This window comes from Vulpes vulpes, chromosome 10 (genome assembly GCF_048418805.1).
Source record: "Vulpes vulpes isolate BD-2025 chromosome 10, VulVul3, whole genome shotgun sequence".
In the NCBI taxonomy this organism is placed as follows: Eukaryota; Metazoa; Chordata; class Mammalia; order Carnivora; family Canidae; genus Vulpes; species Vulpes vulpes.
The window spans coordinates 73,181,713-73,206,606 of NC_132789.1; the positions used below are offsets into that span (position 1 = coordinate 73,181,713).

General features: G+C 37.2%; 1 protein-coding gene across 4 annotated transcripts in view; it reads right to left on the reverse strand.

Moving 5' to 3' along the window:
* Positions 1–1,632: 1,632 nt before the first annotated feature.
* The window catches only part of NTN4 (netrin 4), a 121,315-nt gene continuing 98,053 nt past the window's right edge, over positions 1,633–24,894 (reverse strand). For 3 of the 4 annotated variants that reach the window (XM_026013059.2, XM_026013056.2, XM_026013058.2), the window contains exons 6-10: positions 19,373–19,586; positions 18,948–19,063; positions 11,301–11,369; positions 7,827–7,997; positions 1,633–2,364 (exon numbers count right to left, since the gene is read on the reverse strand). In XM_026013059.2, the coding sequence (XP_025868844.2) occupies positions 2,228–2,364; positions 7,827–7,997; positions 11,301–11,369; positions 18,948–19,063; positions 19,373–19,586 (707 nt within the window). In that variant the 3' untranslated portion in view covers positions 1,633–2,227. The remainder of the gene's footprint in view (positions 2,365–7,826; positions 7,998–11,300; positions 11,370–18,947; positions 19,064–19,372; positions 19,587–24,894) is intronic. The other variant, XM_026013057.2, reaches the window with a different exon arrangement.

The window sequence follows — 24,894 nt, forward strand, 5'->3', positions numbered from 1 at the left end:
CGTGCAATTTTTTAAAACTTAATATATTATGTACATTTTTCTACTCTTAAAAAATAGACATTATTTGTATTCTTCTTAATGGATAATCAATTATTTAAATAAACTGAAATGGATTGCCAGCCAAGACTCCTTGGCAATTCTGAAACTTAAGCAAAATTCTATATTGGATGTATTTAAAATATTTTTCTTGATGTGATATACTTGCTGACATGTTTGATAATTGCTTGTAAATGATGCCCCACTAGATGGCATTCCACTTACCAGGATAAGATAGGAAAAGAAGACATGCCACAGGTTATAAAAGCAGATTTCATGAGAATATGTATAGTATAATTCCAATTCTATAAAAGGTATGTACATGTGTAGAAAGCAGTCTAGCAGCCTAGATACTAAAATGCTAACAGCTGTCATTGCAGGATGGTTTAAATGTAGGGTTCTTTTTTTTTTTTTTCCTGATAAGGCTTTTTGTTTTCCTTTTTTTCTTTTTTTAAGATTTGTTTATTTACTTTAGAGAGAATGAGCATGAGCAAGAGGGGCAGAAGGAGAAGGAGAGATAATCTCAAGTAGACTCCATTCTAAGCATGGAGCCCACCATGGGGCTTGATCTCATGCCCCTGAGATCATGACATGGCCAAAACCAAGAGTCAGGTGCCTAACCAACTGTGCCATCCAGGCACCCTAGTTTTCTGTATTTTCAACAATGAGCTTCCATTGCTTTTTAAAAAGTAAATGTAGTATAAAAATGCATCTGATAAAAGTTCATGTACAAAGACTATAGTAACTAAACCCATCTCAATTAGCTTCCACTCTATCGCCATACCTCAGAGTAAAAGAGTATAAGTACCAGGCCCTTCTTTGATTTTCCTAAGGAATTAGTTTTGAGTTCCCTCATTAAGATAAAGTAATCTTTAGCATCATTAAAAAAGTTGATCAGGAAATGAGACAAAAATCGGGAAATCATATTCCTTTATTACATATATGAAATATAAAAATTAACATATATATATATATATATATATATATATATATATATATATATATATATAGCAAGTCCACAGGACCTCAGGAAAAAAAAATATGTTCTTTATGTGAAGTTAATTTTATGGCACTGTGGTTTATGTTTTGTATATTCAAGTACAGAAGAAACTGTACGTATTGTGGTTATGCATGGGTACAGAAGATGAATAATAATGGAAACTGTAGTTTGGTGAACTATCACATACATTGTGTCAAAAAAATGAGTAAATATAATGGCCATATACTGTTAATAAAGATAAGGAAGAAACTGTTTCATTCAGGTTTAAATACTAAACACAAAAATAAATTCTGTGTCTACAATAATTTTTGCAGTGTATACAAGTGCATTGCAAATAAATGAGCTTTTAAAAATTTAAAGTCCATTTCCTCTTCAAGCATTTCTACACTTATGATTTCTTCTTCTTAAATTAAAGTCTCATCTTGTTTAGTTTTTTAAAAATATTTTCATCATGGCTGGTATCTGTGGAATCTAACTTCTACCCTGAAGCTGAGACTTCATATGCAAACATGTTCTCCTTTTAGGTTCCAAATGTTCAGAGCTAAAACCATACGACTTCCTTTTGTCCACACATAGTGGCAGTGCTTCTGTTTCAGTAGGTTTTTATACACGCCCTTTATTTTTCTTTCCGCCAACAACAGTCTTCAAACTTTCACAACACAAGTGGTAGGTAGTAAAGTGCTTTATACAAGGAAATACTATATACATGTGGAGAGGTTCCATTTAACACCCCACAGACCACAGTTCACACACATCACACAAAGGAAGGCTCTTTTTTAAAAGAAACCTTTTTTGATAGTTGGGTTGGGGAGTCCTTAAAATCTCCTTAATTACTTTAAGTAGCACAAATATAAGTAACATATCTGAAGTTGGAAGGAGTTAGATGTACTGCCCTTAATGGATTACTGCTAAATATCATACTGCTATTAAAAATACTCTTAATAGTTATGAATTACAGAATCAGTCCCATAGAAAGCAGGTATCAGCATAGGATTTCTCATTTGTCTTTATGACACACACTGTATTTAAACATGGCCCCCCAAAAGACGGATTAGACAAGGCCCATGAATTGGAATATTTCTGTATATTTTGGCACTTAAAAAATTCCAGTTTCTTTTTTGAGGTCTCTTTTCCATTAAGTTTGTGTTTCATACATAGAGAAGTGCCATTATGTGCTATATACCTATATTGCTACTTGCACTCTCTTTTTAAAATATCCATGACTTTTCTTCCAAGGGATGGTTTCCAGTGCTGGACAAAACTTTTCATATTCACGACTAGTTTGCCTGTTCTTACATCTTCATGTCCTGCCACAAGGTATTCCAAACCTAAAAGAGAAAAAAGTTAGGGGCTACACAGTATCATAATTTGTTGAAGGGGGTAGATGTGACCTCAGTGGTTTCAAATGCACAGTTCATGGTTTTATATATTCATAGTTGAAATAGGGAGTCACAGGCAATGACAGCTGGCACTGATTAAGCATTTACTCTATGTTAAATGGTTTGCGTGTATTATTTCATTTAATCTTGAAAATAACCCTAGGAAGTAGGTATTATTTTTTATCTGGTTTTACCAAATAATGAAACTAAGGCCTTGCAAGATTACAAAGCTTGTTCAGTGTCTCCCAGGGAATAGCAGCACTTGGATTTAAGCTCAGGTCTGTCTGGCTGTAGAACTTTTACTTTATACTGTACTACCCTCCATGATAAAGAAGTGAGGATTCTGTGGGTACTTAGCATACTGCCATAAATTAGTATTTCTTGGAGTCTCACTGTGTATGGTAGTGTATATTAAGGAGGATTTCATAAAAGTGAAACAACCATTTGGGAAAACATATTGGAAGAGGCTTATGACTTATACAAAGTAATACATGTTTCCTATAGAAAGTCCATGTATTTTTGTAATATAGACATTTGTTTGTCATATTTAAAGAAAAAGATGAGACTTCACCAGATATTTGTAATTCAAAATTATTTTCGGGCTTCAAATAAAAAATTTTGGCTAATGTACAGAAAAATGAAAATACAATCTCATTATCTAGACAACAACAAAAAATGAAGTATGTTAATCTCCTTCAGTAGATGATTGTAATAATATCAATATTGGTCTTCATGTTCTGTCTCCAAATGAATGAGGCCATATAATGTTTGTCCTTCTCCGATTGACTTATTTCACTCAGCATAATGGGAAACGAACTAGGGGTAGTGGGGGGTGGGGGTGAATGGGTGACGGCACTGAGGGGAGCACTTGACGGGATGAGCACAGGGTGTTATTCTGTATGTTGGCAAATTGAACACCAATAAAAAATAAATTTATTATTAAAAAATATCAATATTGGTGTTTTGAAATAATTTAACATTATAGGACAGAGCAAATAAGTAATTACATTTATAAAAGAAAACTTTCCTAGATAAACAGACATATACTTTAAAACTTAAGAGAAAATACTAGATGTTAATATTAAACTGAAAATATCAATTTAAACTCATGGCTTTGTATCTAAATATAAAAATTAATATATATTAATAAAATATATAAAATAAAACATATATATATATATATGTATTTTTTTAGAAGGCCTCCCAGTAGCAATGAACACCTATAATGGACATACTATGGTCTCAAGTTAAACAGATCTCACTAAAAACAAAACAAGGCTTCTTGCAGAAATGCTATTACAGGTTCAGGGCAGGAAAATACAGAGTAGCATGGTATATCTTATTGTGCTAAAAAGCATGGAAGCTCTCAAAGACTAATGGGGATCACTGTAAAAGGACATGGGAGCTAGGAAGAAAAGGCTACAACTCGTTAAAGTTGTGATAATTTGAGCAACAAGGAACATAATAATAACTTACTGAATCAACAAAAATCTGTAATTTCAAAATGATACTCAAAAAAAGAGAAATTCAGAGAAAAACTAATTTGTCATCTTTTGAGGTAGCTGTTAAAACCTTACTTACTTTGAAAAGTGAGTACTTTGGGAGTTATAGGGAAAGAATTTAGCACTTATCCTGTCTTTATAATAGGAACTGTGAATAGCAGCTATAGGTTAACGGTAACCTATAGCCCAGCTTGGAAGAGAAAATCCCTTTACAGAAGAATGTCAACTAGTAAATGAGGGGAATCAGAAAAACATCTTTTCTCAAGCCCCAATGAAATAATTGATTCAGGAAGGATTGCACGTTGGTGGTAACACCATTAAGTCAATGGTTAGTGGGAAACTGAATATTTGTATCGTGATGAAGTTATACCACACTCATTACTTTCTAATCTCTAAAGGGAAAACAAAACTGCCCAATGGAGAGATCAGACTGTAATCATTCTAACCAACGGTCAAGTTTAGCAACTCTGATGGTGGGTTATCCAGGTCCTATGTGTCTTCTGATAGGATTTAACATGAAGTCCATACCCAGCAATATCTCTAATGGATTCTAGTAAAAATGTTTGTTTTGGATCTATCAAGCTTTTCTTCAGAGATTACAAGAAACATAGGAGGTAGAGGGACAGGCTAAATGACACCACAGGAATCAATAAGACAACTATAGAAGGTAAGATAATCTACAGGACATTTGGCCTGGATTCTTCAACACTAATAATTTCTTCAACAACAATTTAAAAAGGAACTGTGCTTGAATAAAAGATACTTGAGAAACTTTAAAACCAGATACAATGTGTGATCCTGCCTGGATTAAACACTGACAAGGACAAACCAGTTCTAAAGGACAGTTTTGGGCTAGTTAGGAAATTGGAATATCGTCTGAGTATTAGAACGTGTGAAAAGAAACTATAATTGAAGGCAATGATCACTAACTGAATAAAATAGGTTGTAGAATGGAGCATACTATGATTTTATTTTGGTGAAAAAATACAATATATGTATGCACAAAGACCTTGCAGGATTTGCACTAAGCTGTTAACAGAGAGGATCTCAGGAGGTAAGAAATGTGAAACTAACTTTCCTCTAAATTTTTATAATGTACACGTGTATACATTCTATAAGGAGAGGGTTATTTAAAATATTATTAAAAGAAATCAACCCTAAACTTAAAAATATCTATGATGGTGTTTTCATTAAAAAAAAAAAAAAAAACAAGAGAGAGAGAGAAAATGAAGGGAAAATAATGGTAGAGATTTTAAGCACTGGAAAGCACAAATGTTAAGATGGATTATAAGGTATTTACATTATTTAAAGAGTAGCCTTGGCATCTGTATGAAAAGAATCCCAGTATTTAATTAATGGGATAATTATTATTTTTTTAAATTTTTATTTATTTATGATAGTCACAGAGAGAGAGAGAGAGAGAGGCAGAGACACAGGGAGAGGGAGAAGCAGGCTCCATGCACCGGGAGCCCGATGTAGGATTCAATCCCGGGTCTCCAGGATCGCGCCCTGGGCCAAAGACAGGCTCTAAACCGCTGCACCACCCAGGGATCCCAATTAATGGGCTAATTAAAATATAATGGTCTTGATATTGTTTGTATCATACCTTAAGTAATAAAATCCTTGTGTAAAAATACAATAAATAATTTTTAGGAAACTTCATTGCTAAGTCTAGGATTTTATTTTATTTAAAGATTTTATAAATTTATTCATGAGAAACTCAGAGAGGCAAAGACATAGGTAGAGGGGGAAACGAGCTCCCCATAGGGAGCCTGATGCAGGACTTGATCCCAGGACCCCAAGATCAGGACCTTAGCCAAAGGCAGATGCTCAACCACTGAGCCACCCATGTGCTCCACTAAGTCTAATATTTTAAATGAATTTACTTTTAAACTATAGAGGAAATACTATAGGAGTTTGCCATTAAAGTATGAATATACATTAAACTAATAAAAATGATACTGAATAAATCCACAAATTATAGCAGCATCATGCCAAAAATTATCATAGAAAACAATGTTATCTGTTGTATCACTTACTAGCATTTACTTTTTACTTTCTTATTTTTATGCTTTTGACATCTACTTTGATACGTTTGAGGGCACAATGTTTATTTTGTTCTCATAGAAAACATACTTTATTGCTAGTGTTAATATCCCAAATTATTGATGAATGAGTAAGTGTACATATGAATGTAGGAATGAATGAATTTGCAGGGTTGCCAATTAGATTGTTCCTTTTCAAAAAAGTAGCAGAGGAAGCTAGTTGGCGTGTCAGGTTTCCGAATTTTCTTATCAGCTTTCTTTGGCCTTAGCTACTGAACTTGTAAAAAATGGAAAAACAAAGTGAAATGAAAGAGTGTCTGGTTCTGCTTTGGCAGGTTTCAGTCTTTTCTTCAAAGCAAGTAAACATGTTTTTAAGAATTCTTTGAATAATTGCACTTATGTTTTCAATTGTGATGAACTCAGTTGATTCTTTGACTCTGGCAGAAACCTGATGAGGAAGTATAGTTCACTTCCTGGAGGGTGGCTCAGATGCTCAAAGCTTTTTCTTTTTAATGTTTTACTAAAAAACTGGACAGATTATTTATTCTTTTGCCAAGATAGTAGAAAGTGCTTGCAGGAAGAGCCTCTACACACAGATTACTGGGAAATAGAACCTAAATTAATGACTCTTCATTTCCTGTATTCAAAATCTAAGATTCTGATTACTTCATTTGTTCTTTGGAAACATATTTGTTTATTATTGAAAATGTCTTTGTTTCCTTTTCCTTATGAAAATTTAAATGAATTTATGTAAAATACTAAAGGGGTATAAAAGGATGTAAGAGATTAGTCAACAGACAAAAAGTCAAGAGTTTTATATTTTAGGTTGTTTAGGTTGGGGGGAATATTTCATTGATAGTTTCTCTTTTTCTCTGTCACTCGGTTATCTATTTCTCTCAGTTATTAATCAGATACTACAGTGACTTCTTATGGAACATAACTGGGGTTTCCTGGGCTTTTATTTGAGAGGAATTAGATCCAGAACATATATTATGCACCTGTTTTAGCAGTGCCATAAAGACACAGATAGTAACTACACAAAGTGGGAAATACAGAGGATTTAAAAAAAGATACTTGTCTTAATAGAACTTAATCTGGATATCATGTTATCATTTAGATACTAATGGTAGGTACTAGAAATGCTATGATCAAAAACCTAAAACCCATTCTCAAATTTAATGGAGATAGAGAAATAGACAGCTTATGACACAGTATGAAAGTGTACTTGTAGAGTGTAAAGGTAAGAATCCCACGCTTACTTGCTTGGTTCTACCATGGTAGTTACATTTTAAGATGCAAATTTCCCTTAATTCCTGCTGTTTTTAATTTCTGCTGTTTCTAATTTGAAACCAGAATGATCATTTAATGAAAAACAAAATGATGAGAATTAGAGCTGTTTTCTATCCAGGAGACACAGATGCTTCTCATGCAATTGTAAAAATAAATTCAATATTATTTGCACAGATGGAATTTTGCATTTGAATTTCCTTTGGGATTGTAAATCCTACCCAGGGCACTGCAATAGGACCTAGCTTTCAGATGAATTGTTAGTGGCAACTAAATTTATGAAAGTGTTTTCTATACTACTGGCACCTGGAACCAAGCTGAGACTTCTCTTCTAGAACAGAAAATATTATATTGCTGGATTTAAAAATATTTTACTTTTATAAAACTTGTGGAAGAGAAATAATTTTTTGATGTCAGCTCAAAGAATTCTATTTGGATTTTCCCCAGAATTCAGATGGTAAAAAGAAGAGATACTCTTGGTGAGTTTGTTTCAGTTATGGTTTGAGAATGTTAATACAAGGAGCAAATCAGCATAGACAAAGTAGTTATTAAGCTAGACAAGTCTAATAAAGCTTACCAGGATTGAGGATTGGACAAGTGCAGCCTCTGTTAGTCCATGATTCTGGATATAATGTTCGTTTTCCTCGTAAAATTTTCAATTTGGTAGATTTTAAGACTTTTTTTATCTTCACATTGACCTCAGCATGGGATCCTTTGTCGTGAGCTGATAAAATCTTTATTTTTAGTACTGTAACAGCACAATTCCAAAAGTCAAAATGCATAGAATTTCATAGTACCTTTTGGATTTGGAATAACTTAAATATGCATTTCAGAGTATAATGGAAAAGTTAATTAATGATGGAAATGTGGAAATTTGCTTTAAAAATCATTAGGTACTTGATGAGCACTGAGTAATATGTAGAATTATTGAATCGCTGTATATTACACCTGAAACTAATATAAAACTGTATGTTAACTATACTGGAATTTAAAAAAACTCAAATAAAAAAATCATTAGGCTCACTAACTTTTGCATTGGTTTCACCTTATTTACCTATATTAACTATACTCTTCCTTCTTAGACATTTTCAACCACTGTTTCCCATATCATTAAGCTAAAAGAATATCAGCTATTTGCCTATGGCAGACATAATCTTTTTTTTTTTTTAAGATTTTATTCATTTATTCATGAGAGACACAGAGAGAGAGAGAGAGAGAGGTGGAGAGAACAGGCAGAGGAAGAAGCAGTCTCCACAGGAGCCCGACGTGGGACTTGATCCCCGGTTTCCAGGATCAGGCTCTGGTCTAAAAGTGGCACCAAACCTCTGAGCCACCTGGGCTGCCCTGCAAACATAATCTTAAATACATTTAGCTATCAAATCCAAATAGAAGATGTATAGGCAGTAGAATTGTTATACTGGTTTTTATTTAGATTCTGACTATATTTTACTCTGTGGCTCACTGTTTATAAAATTAGGACAAAGAACAAACCAAATGTTACTGCCAGAATACATTTCATACATTCTAAAGAGATTAAATATTTAAGTATTGATTATTTAATCTTCTTCCCTGGTTGTAAAATGCAAGTTGACTGGGGTTAGGATGGCTGTCCTTCCAAATGATGGCAGAGCTTCAGTGTTCTCTATAACTCATGATTCTATTATGCTATGATCTTCCATCTATGAAACAGGGTGGGGAAGAAAGTAGACCTAAGGAACACTGGGAAAAAAAAGGAAAACAACAACAACAACAAATAAGGAACACTGGAGGTAGTGTTCCATATTACTCAAAGAGTTCTCATGTGGTCATCTATATCTTGATGGAAAATTCTGTATAATGAGGGAACCCTATATTGGCTGGTCCCAATTTCTGAGAATATGATTGTCAGCAGTCTTTATAGAATCACCAAATCTTAGACTTTTAATGGGTCTTAAGAGTTCATCTTGTTTTAAGTTTGAGGAAGCAAGTTTTAAGAAGTTAAATGAACTTTCCAAGTTTGCATGACCAGTAAGTTAGAGGTAGAGTTTGGGCTGGAATCCCAATAAGATAAATGCAGGAAGGGTACATAGCATAGTGCCTTGCTCATAGCTAATGTTCAACAAATGTTCACTATTATTTTTCTATTAGACTGTATGCTCAAAGAGAACAGGAACCTCATCTATTCACTATTAGAGCTTAATAAATAATTGCTAAAGGAATAAACAAATCAATCACATTCCCCCCCCCATTAGTAGAGAGTGGGGGAGTGGAAACCTTTTTCCAAGTCTGTAGGTGTATTACACCTAATAAAAACAAGGTATTTCATTACATCATTAAGAGCGTTTGAGGTTTTTTTTTTTGTTCGAGTTTTCTTTTCTTTTTTAAATTTTTATTTATTTTATGATAGTCACACACAGAGAAAGAGAGAGAGAGGCAGAGACACAGGCAGAGGGAGAAGCAGGCTCCATGCATCGGGAACCCAACATGGGATTCGATCCCAGGTCTCCAGGATCGCGCTCTGGGCCAAAGGCAGGCGCCAAACCGCTGCGCCACCCCAGGATCCCTGTTCGAGTTTTCTTAAGCAGAAAATTATACAGTTGTATTAAAAGATGCCAGTGAAGTAGTTTGTAAATTTAGAGAGCTACCAAATATATGTAATATTGACAACCAGTTGTTATTTCCACTAAACTGGCTATCTTTGGACTAAATTTTTTGCTTTTGATAGTAAATACCATTTTTCTCTGAAGTACTTTTCTTTATTGAGCACTATACATTTGAAAAGTTTTCTTCTATTATTTAGCCAAATTGTCAGGTAAAAGGAAGGAAATATGTATGTAATTTTTTTTTTGTAATTTTAGATAAGATTTATAAGGTTTTTAACATTTACTTTTTAAAATATTTTATGAGATTAAATACAGTGTTATCAAGAACCGAAACACTGGTTTCAGAAATCAGGACTTAAAATTTTCTCTTCGTTGTAATGCATATTTTGGTCAGTATGAATTATAGAACAATAAAAAGCCTTAGATACTAGTCAAGAATGTCTTGGCAAGATAAGGCATCTAATTTGCTTTAATAGTAAACATAAAGCCATTTAGAATTTGAAGATAGTAACAGTCTTTACTTAGGGCAGTGACATTTTCCTTTGTTTACATTTTCCTGGTATTTGAAAGGAACAGGAGTCTAGAATATCAGAGAGGGCAGGAAAGAGACTTGGATGGATAGCTATTCTAAGTGCTCCCCAAATATATATCCTCCTCCTCCTCCCTACCAGTTACTGAGCATATAGTACGTGCTAGGTAATGTGCTGTGTGCTTTTCTAAAATATCATTTTACAATATCATCCTTATTTTACAGATGAAGTCTGGAGAGGTTAAGTTACCCATGCATTTGACCAGAAATCAAACCCATGTAGGTCTGAATCCAAAGCTCAAGCTCTTAAGCACTGTGAAATAGTGTTTATTTTTATTTTTTTATTTATTTATGATAGTCACACAGAGAGAGAGAGAGAGAGAGAGAGAGAGAGAGAGGCAGAGACACAGGCAGAGGGAGAAGCAGGCTCCATGCACCGGAAGCCCAACGTGGGACTCGATCCCGGGTGTCCAGGATCGCGCCCTGGGCCAAAGGCAGGCGCCAAACCGCTGCACCACCCAGGGATCCCTGAAATAGTGTTTAAAAATGATTTCTGCTTAGTATTATTACATGTTAACTGGCACAGATTATTCCTCGAAACTGGTATTATTACAGGAAACTGGCACAGGGATCATTTTAGTGACTAGAGACTTCCTTTTTAGATTACTAAGACAAGAAGCATCGATAAGAAAGGATTATGTCTTTTTTTTTTTCTTTTTGTTATTTGCCTCTTTTCCTTATAGTAGGATGGCCATGCTTTTGCTCGGCCAGGCTCCTGCCCTGGCCAGGACATTCAGCGCCATCTTTATTAGGAATTATTATAGAAGACCGATGCTTTGATATATTAAGAATGTCATAGACTAAGCCTCCCATTTCCTCAAAAATTCCTTGTACTTGGTTTGAATAGATTCTTAGAAGCATTCAAGGATTTTGAACTTACCATATGAATATTTCATTCCACAGAATGCTTTGGAGTTTCCTAATACCTGTTCTTTACATTCACATTTACCTGCATAAAGTAAATGAAAAATAGTGTTGGTTATTTAGAAACAAAGAAAAAAAAACAGCAAGTAAATCCATGTAGCATAACTCATTTTTTTAATTGAAGTATAATTAACATACACTGTTTTATTAGTTTCAGATGTCAGGTAGTATAACTTTTTAAGGCTTGAGTGATTCATACAACATAATCCATAAACACAATTAAACTTTAAAAAGTCATTCAAACAAAGTAGTGTCACTTTCTGAACAGAATTAGTTATCATTCAATAAAGTATTGATTTAAAAGAATGTAGAAAGCTGGAAACAATGATATATTTTAATACTTTTAACTTATGATAGATATAGTCCAGTATTAAGAGTCCATGCTAATGGAAAGGAACAACTGAATGGATAAGCTATAGAAAAGACAATTGTCTTTTTATAATTAATGTCCACCATGCCAAAAGTCAAATGTAGTAAAATAATCAAGCAATCGTTTGAAGGTAATGCCATCCAATTTAACAGTATTTATTGAGCACCTACTATGTGTAGGACATGATGCTATATACACAGGGGTATATAAAGCAATATGCAATTCTTGCCTGGAGACTTACAGCTCCGTAATGTGAATAAAGCAAGCGTACAAACAGCAATAAGCATTCTAAGATAGGTATAACATACTTGGGTGGGAGAGCTGCATGTTTGGGAAGATGGGAAAAGGATCTTCATGCCTGAAGATCGATTTGAAATGGACTCTGAAGAATATGTAGTATGTTTACTCCCAACAGCTTAAATTATGTATTACAGTTATTGTGTGTGAGACATTTGCCAGGCTGTAGAAGACTTTAAAAATGTCTTTGTATATAGTTTTTATATAGCATTCTCATTCATTTATCTGCTTCCTCTCTAAACTGTGAACCTTGAGGACAACGGTTATGTCTTATTTATCTTTATATTCCCAGAACCCAGAAGGAATAGGATTTCCATTCTTACTTAACAGATATTTCATCCTTCCCTTTCTGCCCTCACACATTATATTTCATAGGCATTGAATGACATAAAAGTAGGTAACATTTACCAAGGAGCAGTTACTATGTGCCCCACACTATTTTAAGTATTTTATACTCATTTACTTGTCTAAGACCTAACATAGAAATTTGACAAGGACAAGAATACAGAGATAAAAGAGCAAGGAAGAAATGTAAGGGAGAGGGCAGAGTGTGTTCGTGGAAGTCAGTGGTTCTCTTTTTCCTGAGTACAGATTGAGTTGTGAATAGTAGATGCATCATGGAGGACCAGGAATTGTGACTGATACACAATTAGGACCTGAATTTAATTTGTCAGAGAAAAGATATTTAAAAAAAATTGACTATAGTCCACATAAAATGTTACATTAATTTCAGGTGTACAACACAATGATTCAACAAGTCTATATATTATGCTACATTCACCACACCACAAGCTACCAACTGTCACCATGCAGTGCTATTACAATACCATTGACCATATTCCTTATGCTGTGTCTTTATTCTCACGACTTATCATTTCATAACTGGAAGCCTGTATCTCCTGCTCCCCTTCACCCATTTTGCTCATTGATAAAGGGGAGTTTTCAAAACTTATCAGGTTAAAGAAGTTACATGAATTAAAACTATCTATCTATAAATATTAACCTGGCATTACTGTATCAGAAGTATTGGGATGGAGAGAAAATGGAAGTAGGGACCAGTTAGAAGCTGATGAAATTGATGATAGCAACAGTAACTGAATTGAGTGCCAACTATAAGCCATAAACTATATAAGGAACTTTATCCATATGATCTTAATATTTATAATAACCTTATGACAGCAGAGTATTTTCTTTTTTAAGATTTTATTTATTTATTCATGAGAGACACAGAGAGAGAGAGAGGAGAGACACAGGCAGAGGGAGAAGCAGGCTCCATACAGGAAGCCCGACATGGGACTAGATCCCGGGGCTCCAGGATTACACCCTGGGCTAAAGGCGGCGCTAAACTGCTGAGCCACCCGGGCTGCCCTACAATAACCTTATGAGATAGGCATTATTTACAAATGAAAAAATAAAGGCTCAGAGAAGTTAATCAGCTTGTCCAAGGCAATGTAACTAACAAGTAGCAGAGCCAGATTTTTAGCCTGGGTCTGGGAGAATCTGAAACCCCTGATCTTTCCACTGTCCTGTGTCTCTAAGTCAGATGAAATGTGGGTCTGAACTGAAGAGGTGATTGTAGGTCTAGAAAGGAAGGACTATTAAGGGAGGCTGCAGAGTTAGGGTCTAGAGATCTTGTCAATGGATTGGAAGAGGAAGCCTAAGAATGAACTTGAAGTTTTCCGCCAAGGTGAGAGGAGATTGAAGAATTACTAACAAAATAGGCAAGTTAGGAGGAGAGCATTTCAGGAGTGTATAATTTAAGAATTTTGTTTTTGTTTTTGTTTTGGTAGCAATCAGTGGTTTAACTTAATTGTTGAAAGGATATGCATGCAGTAGCTTGCAGAGAGGAGAAAAAGCTGAAGAACCAGGACTCAGAAAAGACAAGAATCAGGAGAGCAGCAGAGATCTAGATGGCAGGAACTTGTGCAGTCCCTCTCATGCATTTGCCATTGAAATCATGAACTGTGATCACTTTCAGACTTTGTCACTTTTGGCTCAAGACTTAAATTCTGGGGCGAGCACATCTGATTGGCCTGGCCAAGACTATATTAAATGGGGGGGGGGGGGGAGGATGGCTCCCCAGAGTAAAACTGGGTTGTGTTACCTCAGAAATAGCAAGAATAAAGGGGAAATGGATCTGGTTAGGCAAAAACAGCAAAGGTCTAGTATGAGGAGAATATAAAGAATTAGAGTTGCTGACAGAACATCCATGTGGAAATGAGGGTATGATTCTGGTGAGACGAGGTTGGGTAGACATGGTGATGTGGCAAATAGTGACACATTGGCTCTAACTAAAGCTGCTCTAGAAACTAGAGAATGACATGTGCAAGTGGAAAATCACAGTGGAATTAGATAGTAGGAATGAGAAATCTAAAGTGCTTAAAATGAGCTGTTGTGATCTGTTAAATAATATTGCATATAATCTAAACACAGCAGAGAGTGTTACTCATTCAGAAACTGGAGTAACCTAAATAGATAGCCTGCAGCCTTTGATAATTCCAAGTCAGGAGAGTACAGTAACTACTATGCTAAAAACTCTCATTTGGAACTCCAAATGGCATATATTATTACTCAACTTACGTTCTCCTCTGTAGTCCTTCAGCCAACAAGAACATACAAAGTTCTGTTATTTGAAGATCTTTCTGTGGTTGCTTTCCAACACTTCCTTTTCATATGTTAAGAAATCATACATTAAAATTGTTCTTTTTTATAAAGATTACTATTGTAATAATTTTTTAAAAAAGATTTCATTTATTTATTTGAGAGAGAGAGGGGCAGGGAGGGGCAGTGGGGGAGGGAGTGGGATAAGTGGACTGCATGCAGCACAGTGTTGTGGCACTCAATTTCACAGTCTTGAGATCAGGACCTGAGCTGAAACCAAGGGTCTGATGCTTAACCACCTGAGCCACCGAGGCATCCTTAAAATTTGTTTTTGAAGAATCTTTGTTGATCAGGCTTTAACTCAGATGTGTTTTGTTTGTTTGTTTTATAATTTTTTTAGATTTATTTATTTATTTATTTATTTATTTATTTATTTTAAAGGTTTTATTTATCTATTCATGAGACACACACACACACACACACACACACAGAGACAGAGGGAGAAACAGGCTCCATGCAGGAAGCCTGACGCAGGACTCGATCCGGGTCTCCAGGGTCACACCCTGGGCTGAAGGCGGCGCTAAACTGCTGAGCCACCCTGGCTGCCCCTAGTTTTATTATTTATTCATGAAAGACACAGAAAGAGAGAGAGGCAGAGACCCAGGCAGAGGGAGAAGCAGGCTCCATGCAGGGAGCCCGATGTGGGACTTGATCCTGGATTTTCAGGATCACGCCCGGGGCTGCAGGCAGCGCTAACCGCTGGGCAACCCGGGCTGCCCTCAGATGTGTTTTCTTAAGGGAAATCTGGAAGGGGAGAAAAACCTAGTTAGTTAATATTGGGTTATTAGAACACTGTTTACAGTTCTGCGGTACTGGTTAAAACCAGTTTTCTTGTACAAATTCTGTGGAACTATTTGAAGCCAGTTTTGTCGTACAAGTTCTATGGTATTATTTAAAGCCAAATTTTTGCACAGGAGGTGAATTTTACATCTAATGCTCTCCATCTCATAAGAAGTGGTAGAAATTAAGGGTATCTTATTGGTACAGTGCATTATGTTTCTAGTTTTGGAAATTTATGGTAGGTAAATGGGTAGGTAGGCACATATATTTGAGGATGAGCTATGGTGCTTATAAAACTGATTATCACCTTTTTGCTTAAAAAAGGTGCCACAAGCACAGCAGTATTCTATACCCAATGGCACTATTGCCATTTAGCAGGAAACTGAACAATGGCTTCCTCAATCTGGAGCTCCTCCAGATGAATTTCAGAGACTCTCTGGGGGGTATCACAGAGCTAACAGCTGTTGTGGGTGTGATTCTGGAGTGATTCTGATTGCCAGCACATTATGTGCTTAATTGATGTGTCACCAGCTCCCTAGTAACATGATTGGCTTAATGAATGTCCTATGGTCCTACATACTTGATTTTTTTACAGATTTGACTTAGCAGGCAAAGTCGAATAATTATGAAAATCATTGTTAGAAAAATAAAACTTCCAAAAGTGGTTAAAGTTAAAACTATAGAATTCAGACTATTTAGCATTGAGGCAAAAAATTAATAATGGGAAAGATAAAAAAAAAATAATGGGAAAGATTTTTTCTTTTTGAAGTGATAAAAGAGATAAATATGGCTACTTTGCATTCTTTTATCTTTCCCACCTTCTTTCCTGTAGTGAACTAAAATGAAACCATTAGGAGAATGATCATAAGATTATGTTAAGTGAGGGACGTCTGGACGGCTCAGTGGTTGTCTGCGTTTGGCTCAGGTCCTGATCCTGGGATCTGGGATCGAGTCCCGCATCCGGCTCCTTGTGGGGAGTCTGCTTCTCCCTCTGCTTATGTCTCTGCCTCTTTCTGTCTCTCAAGAATAAGTAAATAAAATCTTTAAAAAAAGATTATTAAGTGAAAAAATACATGATACAGAATTGCAAATACTACTGTTTCTCAAATTTGGGTTGATTCTTGAGGAGTCCATAAGTTCTGCATGAAAATGTATTAAAATTGTGGTTTCTTATTTGGCCCCAGTTGCTCTTGTCTCCTTGCTGACCTCAGGGCTTTTGCACTTGCTGCATCTTATACCTAAACTCTCCTTCTTCTGTTATCTGTATGCTTACTCTCTTACCTTTTTCAGTTTTTTTTTTCTCAAACATCACCTTTTACAGGACTTTCCTTGATCACTCTATTTAAAAGTATGCTCCTGCTGACCACTTATCTCCCTCCCTACTTTATTTCTCTATAATATTAGGCAACATGATACTAAATATTTTATTTATCCATTAATTGTCTTCCTCCACAAGAATGTAAGCTCCTTGGAGGCTGGGCTTTTAATTTGTTCTGTTCTATTACTATATTTATAGTACCGGCATACGTTACGGGTATTCAATAAATATTTGTTGGATGGAGGAAGGAATTTATAAGAAATTATAATTAGTGAGAAAATGACAAACTGGGAATACACAGAAAAAGAGATCTGACGGGCCAAGAAAGCATGAAAGTTACTAAAACTATTAGTAATCAGGAAAATGTAATTTAAAATGGTGAGGTCCCATTTCATACTCATCAGATTGGCAAAAGTTGAGAGACTTGATAATGTTAACTTTAGAAGCCCAAAAATATTAAATGAGTTGAATTGTAGCTGAATTAGTGAGGTAGAATGGTGGTTGGCCCCTTGTATGTGTTATACAAAAATTTGTGAAATAAATACAGAATATCAGTGAGGATGTGAAACAACAGGATGTCATACTTTGCTGGTGGAATGCAAATCTGTATAACCACTTTGGAGAGGTATTTGGCAATATGTGGTAAATTTGATTTAAAAAAAAACAACTTATGGGCAGCCCGGGTGGCTCAGCGGTTTAGCGCCGCCTTCAGCCCAGGGCCTGATCCTGGAGTACTGGGATCAAGTCCTAAGTCAGGCTCCCTTGATTCGGGGTCTCCAGGATCAGGCCCTGGGCTGAAGGCGGCGCTAGACTGCTGAGCTACCCGGGCTGCCCCAACTAATATGTTATATGTCAATTATACCCCAATAAAAGTTTTTAAAAAAATTTATTGTAAGTTTCATTTGGATCATTTGGGGAGCACTTTACAATCAAATGCTGACACAAGATTTCATGCCCACATTTGTGTTTGTGTTATGGAGCATGCTGGTGGAGAATAGAACCACTTGAGTTTCTATAAGAAAAGAGTAAGGACAGAATGAACACAAAAACCATGTATTCACACCAATATCGTGGCATGCTCATCAAAAAAGGAACAAATAAAACATCATAGGAAAACTGAGTTAGAGGAAATAGTAGCATAGACTTGATAGACTCAAAGAACCATCTTTTTACAGGAAAGAGTGTTTTGGCTTCAAGTATAGATCATCTTTCATGTTCAATTAATGGTGTTAAATTGAATTTTATTAGTTTTGTTATTTGGCTTATAATTAGTTTATAAAATTATTTTTGCTTTCTAGTTTTAAAAAAAGATATAAACATAAGGAATTCATACTTAGCTTTGTGTATATTAAGTTATACTAGGCCTGTAAGAATATTTTTCCTTTAAATGGATCTCTACATTTCCAAACTTGATATATTTATTTGCTCTGCCCTGTGTAAAACAGTATGAAAACACTAACAGTTTGGGTAATGAGATTTGGGTATATTTTTACTGTGATGTTTTGCATTTTCCAGATTTTCTATATTAATTAGATATGTTACTCTAGGGCAGCCTGGGTGGCTCAGTGGTTTAGCACCGACTTCAGCCCAGGGTGTGATCCTGGAGACCCGGGATCGAGTCCCACATCGGGCTCCCTGCATGGAGCCTGCTTCTCCCTCTGCCTGTGTCTCTGCCATTCTCTCTCTCTCTCTGTGTGTGTCTCTCATGAATAAATAAATAAAATCTTCATTAAAAAAAGATATGTTGGGATCCCTGGGTGGTGCAGCGGTTTGGCGCCTGCCTTTGGCCCAGGGAGCGATCCTGGAGAACCGGGATTGAGTCCCACATCGGGCTCCTGGTGCATGGAGCCTGCTTCTCCCTCTGCCTGTGTCTCTGCCTCTCTCTCTCTCTCTCTCTCTCTCTCTGTGTGACTATCATAAATAAATAAAATTAAAAAAAAAAAAGATATGTTACCCTAACAATCAGAAAATAAACAAAAGCTTGTTAAAATACTCCTAAGCTAACTCCTTAATAGCTTTATGCTTATGGGCAGCAGGAGGGGGTCACTACTTTATTAACCTCAGGACTAAAGAGTTCCCCTCATAGGATCCAAGAGTTGTTTCTTTGTTTGTCACGAATTGCTGTTACTCCAGACCAGACCTGGAAATATGATATCTGGTTATATCTATTGTCTCACCTGAGTGTCGAAGTGCAGAAAATCCTTGCTCATCCTCCCACTCCCAGGTTGGTTCGCTTTTATTATGAGTGGAATGGAAGTCAGGAATTTCATGATACCAGTCTATGTCTGTGCTGCTAATAAAATTGAAAATGATGAAGTTAAGGGCTTTCTTAGAATCTGAATGAAATGAACACATATATGGAGACTTCAAACTAATCAGGTACCTTCCCATCCTTTGTAGTTTTCAGAAAGAGTGTTTTAGGGGCCTATACCACCCTCTAGAATCTTGCAAGAACAAATGACTCTGCACTTTGACAAAGATTCTTTAAAGAGCTGTGCAAATACACCTTTGCTCCCCTGACAATATGCAAGATTTTCCACATCACTACCAGATCTTCCAAAGAATCTAAAGGACACACAGAGCAAGAGCCATGAGCATTCACCTGCTGATACAGTCTCCTGTGAGTGGGTCACAGCTTCCTGCGCAGTCACAGGGCCTGCAGCCATAGTCTCCGAAGCCCCAGTACCCCACCATACACCTGTCACAGTGTGGCCCTGCCACCCCAGGCTTGCAAGGGCAGTCACCATTGCTGGGGTCACAGAAGGTCACTGAGCTGAAAGGAAGAGCAGCTGATCCAACTGGATGACAGGAACACACTACAACAGAGAAGACACACAAAGACCAATGAGTAACTGGTTATCTATGATCTGTGAAGATCAATCCTGAAATGATTTCCCTTCACCACCGACTGTGCCTCTAAGGCTCCCCCTTTAGCCAGTTGGTATATGCCCAGAGAATGAAACTTAATTAAATTACAGATGAGAAGATAAAATCAGGAAAGTACAGTTGCTGCAAAATGAAATACATTATTTATTCTAAATTAGAAGGCATTAAATGTGAATGGCTTTTGCTTGGGGTACTGAGAATGAATCAGCAAAGAAGACAAAAAAGGAGCAGTTAGCCAGAAAGGAAACAAATCATGAGAGTATGGTGTTCTGGAAGTTAAAGTTTCAACATCAGGTAGGCAGCATCAACTGTGTTAAATGCTGCTAGTCCCAAAAAGATGGGAGACTGGGAATATATTTTTGCATTTGAAAACATGAAGACCACTGGTGTCCTTGATAGGAACAGTTTCACTGTAAATATGAGTGGTGAACCTATCTGAGGAGGATTCAAGAAATGGGAGTAGAGGAATTTGCCCTTCTCCTAGAAGGGCACAGAAATGTGGTGGTAGCTAAAACTGGACGAGGGTATGAATGGAAGTGAAGGTTTGAGTTTTTGTTTTGTTTATTTAAGATGAGAGAGAGATAGAGAGACAGAGACAGAGAGACACAGAGACACAGGCAGAGGGAGAAACAGGCTCCATGCGGTGAGCCCGATGTGGGACTCAATCCCGGGACTCCAGGATCATGCCCTGGGCCAAAGGCAGGCGCTAAACTGCTGAGCCACCCGGGGATCCCCCTGTTTATTTAAGATGAGAGAAATTAGAAATTGGAACAGGTTTGATGTTGATGGGAATGATCCAATAAAAAGGGGAAAGCTGATGACCAGAAGAAAGCTGGGAGCACTGTTGGAGGATATTTAAGCATACGTGAGTAAGGGAGATAGACAGGATCTGGTAGAGAACTGAGAATGGTGCCAGAAGAAAAGGTACTGGCTGTGGATAGGAACATGATCAGTTCATGGTAACAGGATGCAGAGCAGAGCTTATGGACTCAGATGTAGGAAAGTGGACAAATGAAGTCATTGGAGCTGGTGGAAGTTTTCTTTTCTGATTGCTTGTATTTTCTAGATGAAATGGGAGGCAAAGTCATCAGGTGAGAGATGAAGAGTGTCAGTGGGAGAGTGAACGACAGACATGGAAAGTGAAGTATAATTTCCAGGCACATAAAGGCCACACTTGAGGTTAGTCATCATGAATTTATAGTGATACAGCCAAGAGGGTTCAGATTTGAGATGGGAAGAAAGCTGGGTTTACTTTGCATGGTGTTATAGACTGGTACCCCCAGATTCATATGTTGAAGGCTAGTCTCCAGTGTGATGGTATCTGGAGGTGGGGTCTTTGGGAGGTTTGGATGTGGTCTTGAGGGTGATGACACTGGTGCCCTTATAAGGGGATGAAAAGCTCAGTGCTCTCTTCTCTGTGAAGGATGTGGGGCTACAAGAAGTTGGCAGTCTACAACCTAGAAGAGAGCTCTCACCAGCACCAAACTGTCCTTTACGTCGGTTTCCTCAGTAGGGTATCTAGGTCTCATGGAGATTTCATGAGAATGAAATGATTTTTAAATGAAATTACTTTAGCAAGATACATAGCACAGTCTGACACCTCCTAGGCTAATTCTTCCTGCTAAGTTCCTCTCAACTGATAACACTCTAGATCCCATTTCTCCTTCATCCCCTTGGAAACATCTATTGATTAATTTGTCATTAAAATCACAGTTTGGCTTTAGTTTGGCCTCAAATCTCAACTACTGACTATGTGACTTTTGGCAAGATACCTAGCTTCTCATTATCACAGTTTTCTTGTCTTTAAAATGGAAATGAGAACTACGTCTATCTTCATATGATTGTTGTATGGATAAAAGGAGATCACGTATGTAGTGTATGGCTACATTAGTGTAGTGTCTGGCATATGGTTAATTAATAGTGAACTAACAATTTAATTCAATAAATAATTCTTGTAGAAGTATAGGATCTATGCTTGTGTAAGTAATGGTGCCAGCCCTCAAGGAATTCATGGTCTTGTTGGGGAAATGGAGGAGTAAATAAAAACTTTCCATACACTGTGCCTAGACACTCTAATAGAGGCCTGTGCCCGCTATGGGAGCACAGAAAAGGGAACACAGGTTGAGGGAATTACATGGAAATTGTTTTTTTTATTGTATTTAAATTCAATTAACTAACATAGAATGTATTATTAGTTTCAGAGTCAGAGTTCAGTGATTCATGAATTGCATATTACGGCCAGTGCTTGTTACTTTAATGCCCATCATTCTGTTACCCCATCCCTCCACTCAGTAACTCTTACTTTGTTTCCTATGGTTAAGAGTCTTGGGGCACCTGGGTGGCTCAGTAGTTGAGTGTCTGTCTTCTGCTCAGGTCTTGATCCTGGGGTTCTGGGATCGAGTCTTGCCTTGGGCTCTCCACAGGGGGCCTGCTTATCCCTCTGCCTATGTCTCTGCCTCTCTCTGTGTGTCTCTTATGAATAAATAAAATCTTAAAAAAAAAAAAGGAGTCTCTTATGGCTTGTCTCCCTCTGATTTCATCATATTTTATTTTTCCCTCCTTTCCCCTATCATCCTCTGTTTTGTTTCTCAAATTCCACATATGAGTTAAATCATATGCTAATTGTCTTTCTCTGATTGACTTATTTTGCTTAGCATACTATCTTCCAGTTCTATCCCCATTGTTGCAAATAGCAAGATTTCATTTTTTTGATGGCTGAGTAATATATATCATATATATTTATCCACTCATCTGTCGCTGGACATCTGGGCTCTTTCCACAATTTGGCTACTGTGGACATTGCTGCTATAAACATTGGGGCTCAGGTGCCCCTTTGGATCACTACTTTTGTATCTTTGGGGTAGATAACTGGTAGTGCAACTGCTGGGTCATAGGGTAGCTCTGTTTTGGATTCTTGAGGAACCCCTACACTATTTTTCAGTGTAGCTGTACCAGTTTGCATTCCCACCAACAGTGTAAGAGGGTTTCCCTTTCTCCACATCCTCGCCAATTTGTTGTCTCCTGACTTGTTAATTTTAGTCATTCTGATTGGTGTGAGGTGGTGGTATCTATTGTGGTTTTTATTTGTATTTCCCTGATTCCAAGTGTTGTTGAACATTTTTTTCGTGTGTCTATTGGCCATTTGTATGTCTTCTTTAAAGAAATGTCTGTTCATATCTTCTATCTATCTCTTGACTGGATCATTTATTCTTTGGGTGTTAAGTTTGTAAGTTCTTTACAGATTTCAGATACTAGCCCTCTATCGATAAAACATTTGCAAATATCTTTTCCCATTCTTTCGGTTGTCTTCTGGTTTTGCCAACTGTCTCCTTTGCTATGCAAAAGGTTTTTATCTTGATGAAGTCCTAATTGTTCATTTTTGCCTTTGTTTCCCTTGCCTTTGGAGATGTGTCTAGCAAGAAGTTGCTGCAGCTGAGGTCAAAGAGGTTGCTGCCTGTGTTTTCCTCTAGGATTTTGGTGGATTCCTGTCTCACATTTAGGTCTTTAAAAAAAATTTTATTTATTTATTCATGAGAGACACACACAGAGAGAGAGGCAGAGACACAGGCAGAGGGAGCCTGATGTGGGACTCGATCTCGGGCCTCCAGGATCAGGCCTTGGGCGGAAGGCGGTGATAAACCACTGAGCCACCCGGGCTGCCCCACATTTAGGTCTTTCATCCATTTTGAGTTTACTTTTCACGTGGAGATTCTAAAGGAGGGGTCATTTAGATACCTAAGCTGATCCTAAAAGATGAGTAGGAGTTTGCAAGCTGAAAAGGGGAAGGAAGATAGTCATATATCTCAGTCTTCAGATACTCTTCCCACTGCATTTATTTTAGATAATTAAAACAAAATTTAATGGTGGGAAAAACACACACCACAAAATGCAGCATCTTTATCATTTTTAACTGAATAGTTCATCCCTACTGCATTTTGTTTCTGCATTATATGTGGAAGCTCTCATTGCTTCCTGAAAATGTGAAGCTCTTTCCTGCCATGGTGCCCCTTATCATTCCTACATTGCCTTTCCCAGCTTGTCCACCTGGACCCTGACATGCTTCCTTGTCCCCCTCCCTCCAGACAGTTTAGCACTCTCTCCTCTATGCTGCCTCTCCTTTTAGTATATATTTCTATTTTGTGTGCATTATAGTACATCATTATTTGTATGCCTGTTTCCCCTACTAGTAGGCTCTAGACTCATTGACAGAAGGATCTTTATCTTCTTCCTCTTCCTCCTCCTCCCCCTCTTCCTCCTCCCCCTCTTCCTCCTTCCTCCTCCTCCTCCTCTTCTTCTTCTTCTTCTTCTTCTTCTTCTTCCTTAAGATTTAACTTATCCATTTGAAACAGAGAGAGGGACAGAGAGCGTGTGCACAAGTGAGGGGAGGGGCAGAGGGAGAAGCAGACTCCTCCCTGAACAGGGAGCCCAACGCGGGGTTTGATCCCAGGACCCTTAGGATCATGACCTGAGCCAAAGGCAGATGCCCAGCTGACTGACCCACCCAGGGACCCCCAGATCTTTATCTGCTTTTTTTTTTCCAGTCCGCAGAACAGTGTCTGGCATATAGTAGAATTCCACATCAGCATTTGTGAAATGGACCTGAAGGACATTCTCTGCTGTAGGAATCATATGTGAAAGGGCAGGGCCTTTTTGGAAAGTGTGAGAACTGTAGAATGTACATTGAGTGGAAAGCAGTGGAAGCTCATAAGGCAGAGGAAAAAAGTCACAGGGTTAGGGTTGGAGCCGGATTGTAGAAGGGACTAACCCAAGAGGTTGAATTTTGTCCTGTGGGTATAAAGAGCCATAGGAAGTAACACTTTAAAAAAGCAGAATTATGACATGGATATAATTTAATTTTGAAGATACTTGAGTGGCATTGTGTGAAACAGACTAGAGTAGGGAGAGGCTGATGGCAGGGAAACAAAAGAAATGAGAGAGAACAAGGAACAGGACTAAGAGAGGAGATGCCAGAACAGGAGGAAAGGTTGGATGTGAAAAGCCTTTATATTTAGATTGAAATGATAGGATTTGGAGGTCATCTTGATGTGAGGCAAGAAGCCACTGCTGAGAGACAAAGAGAAATTGAGGAAGATTTTCACATGTCTAGCTTATAGGAGTGAATGACCAATATTTCTCTTAAGTTAGCAAGGCACTGTTGACTTATTTGTTTTTAATTAATTAACAAGGAAATAATTTGGAGAGTTGTATGCTATGTAACACAAAATGCATCAAAATGTA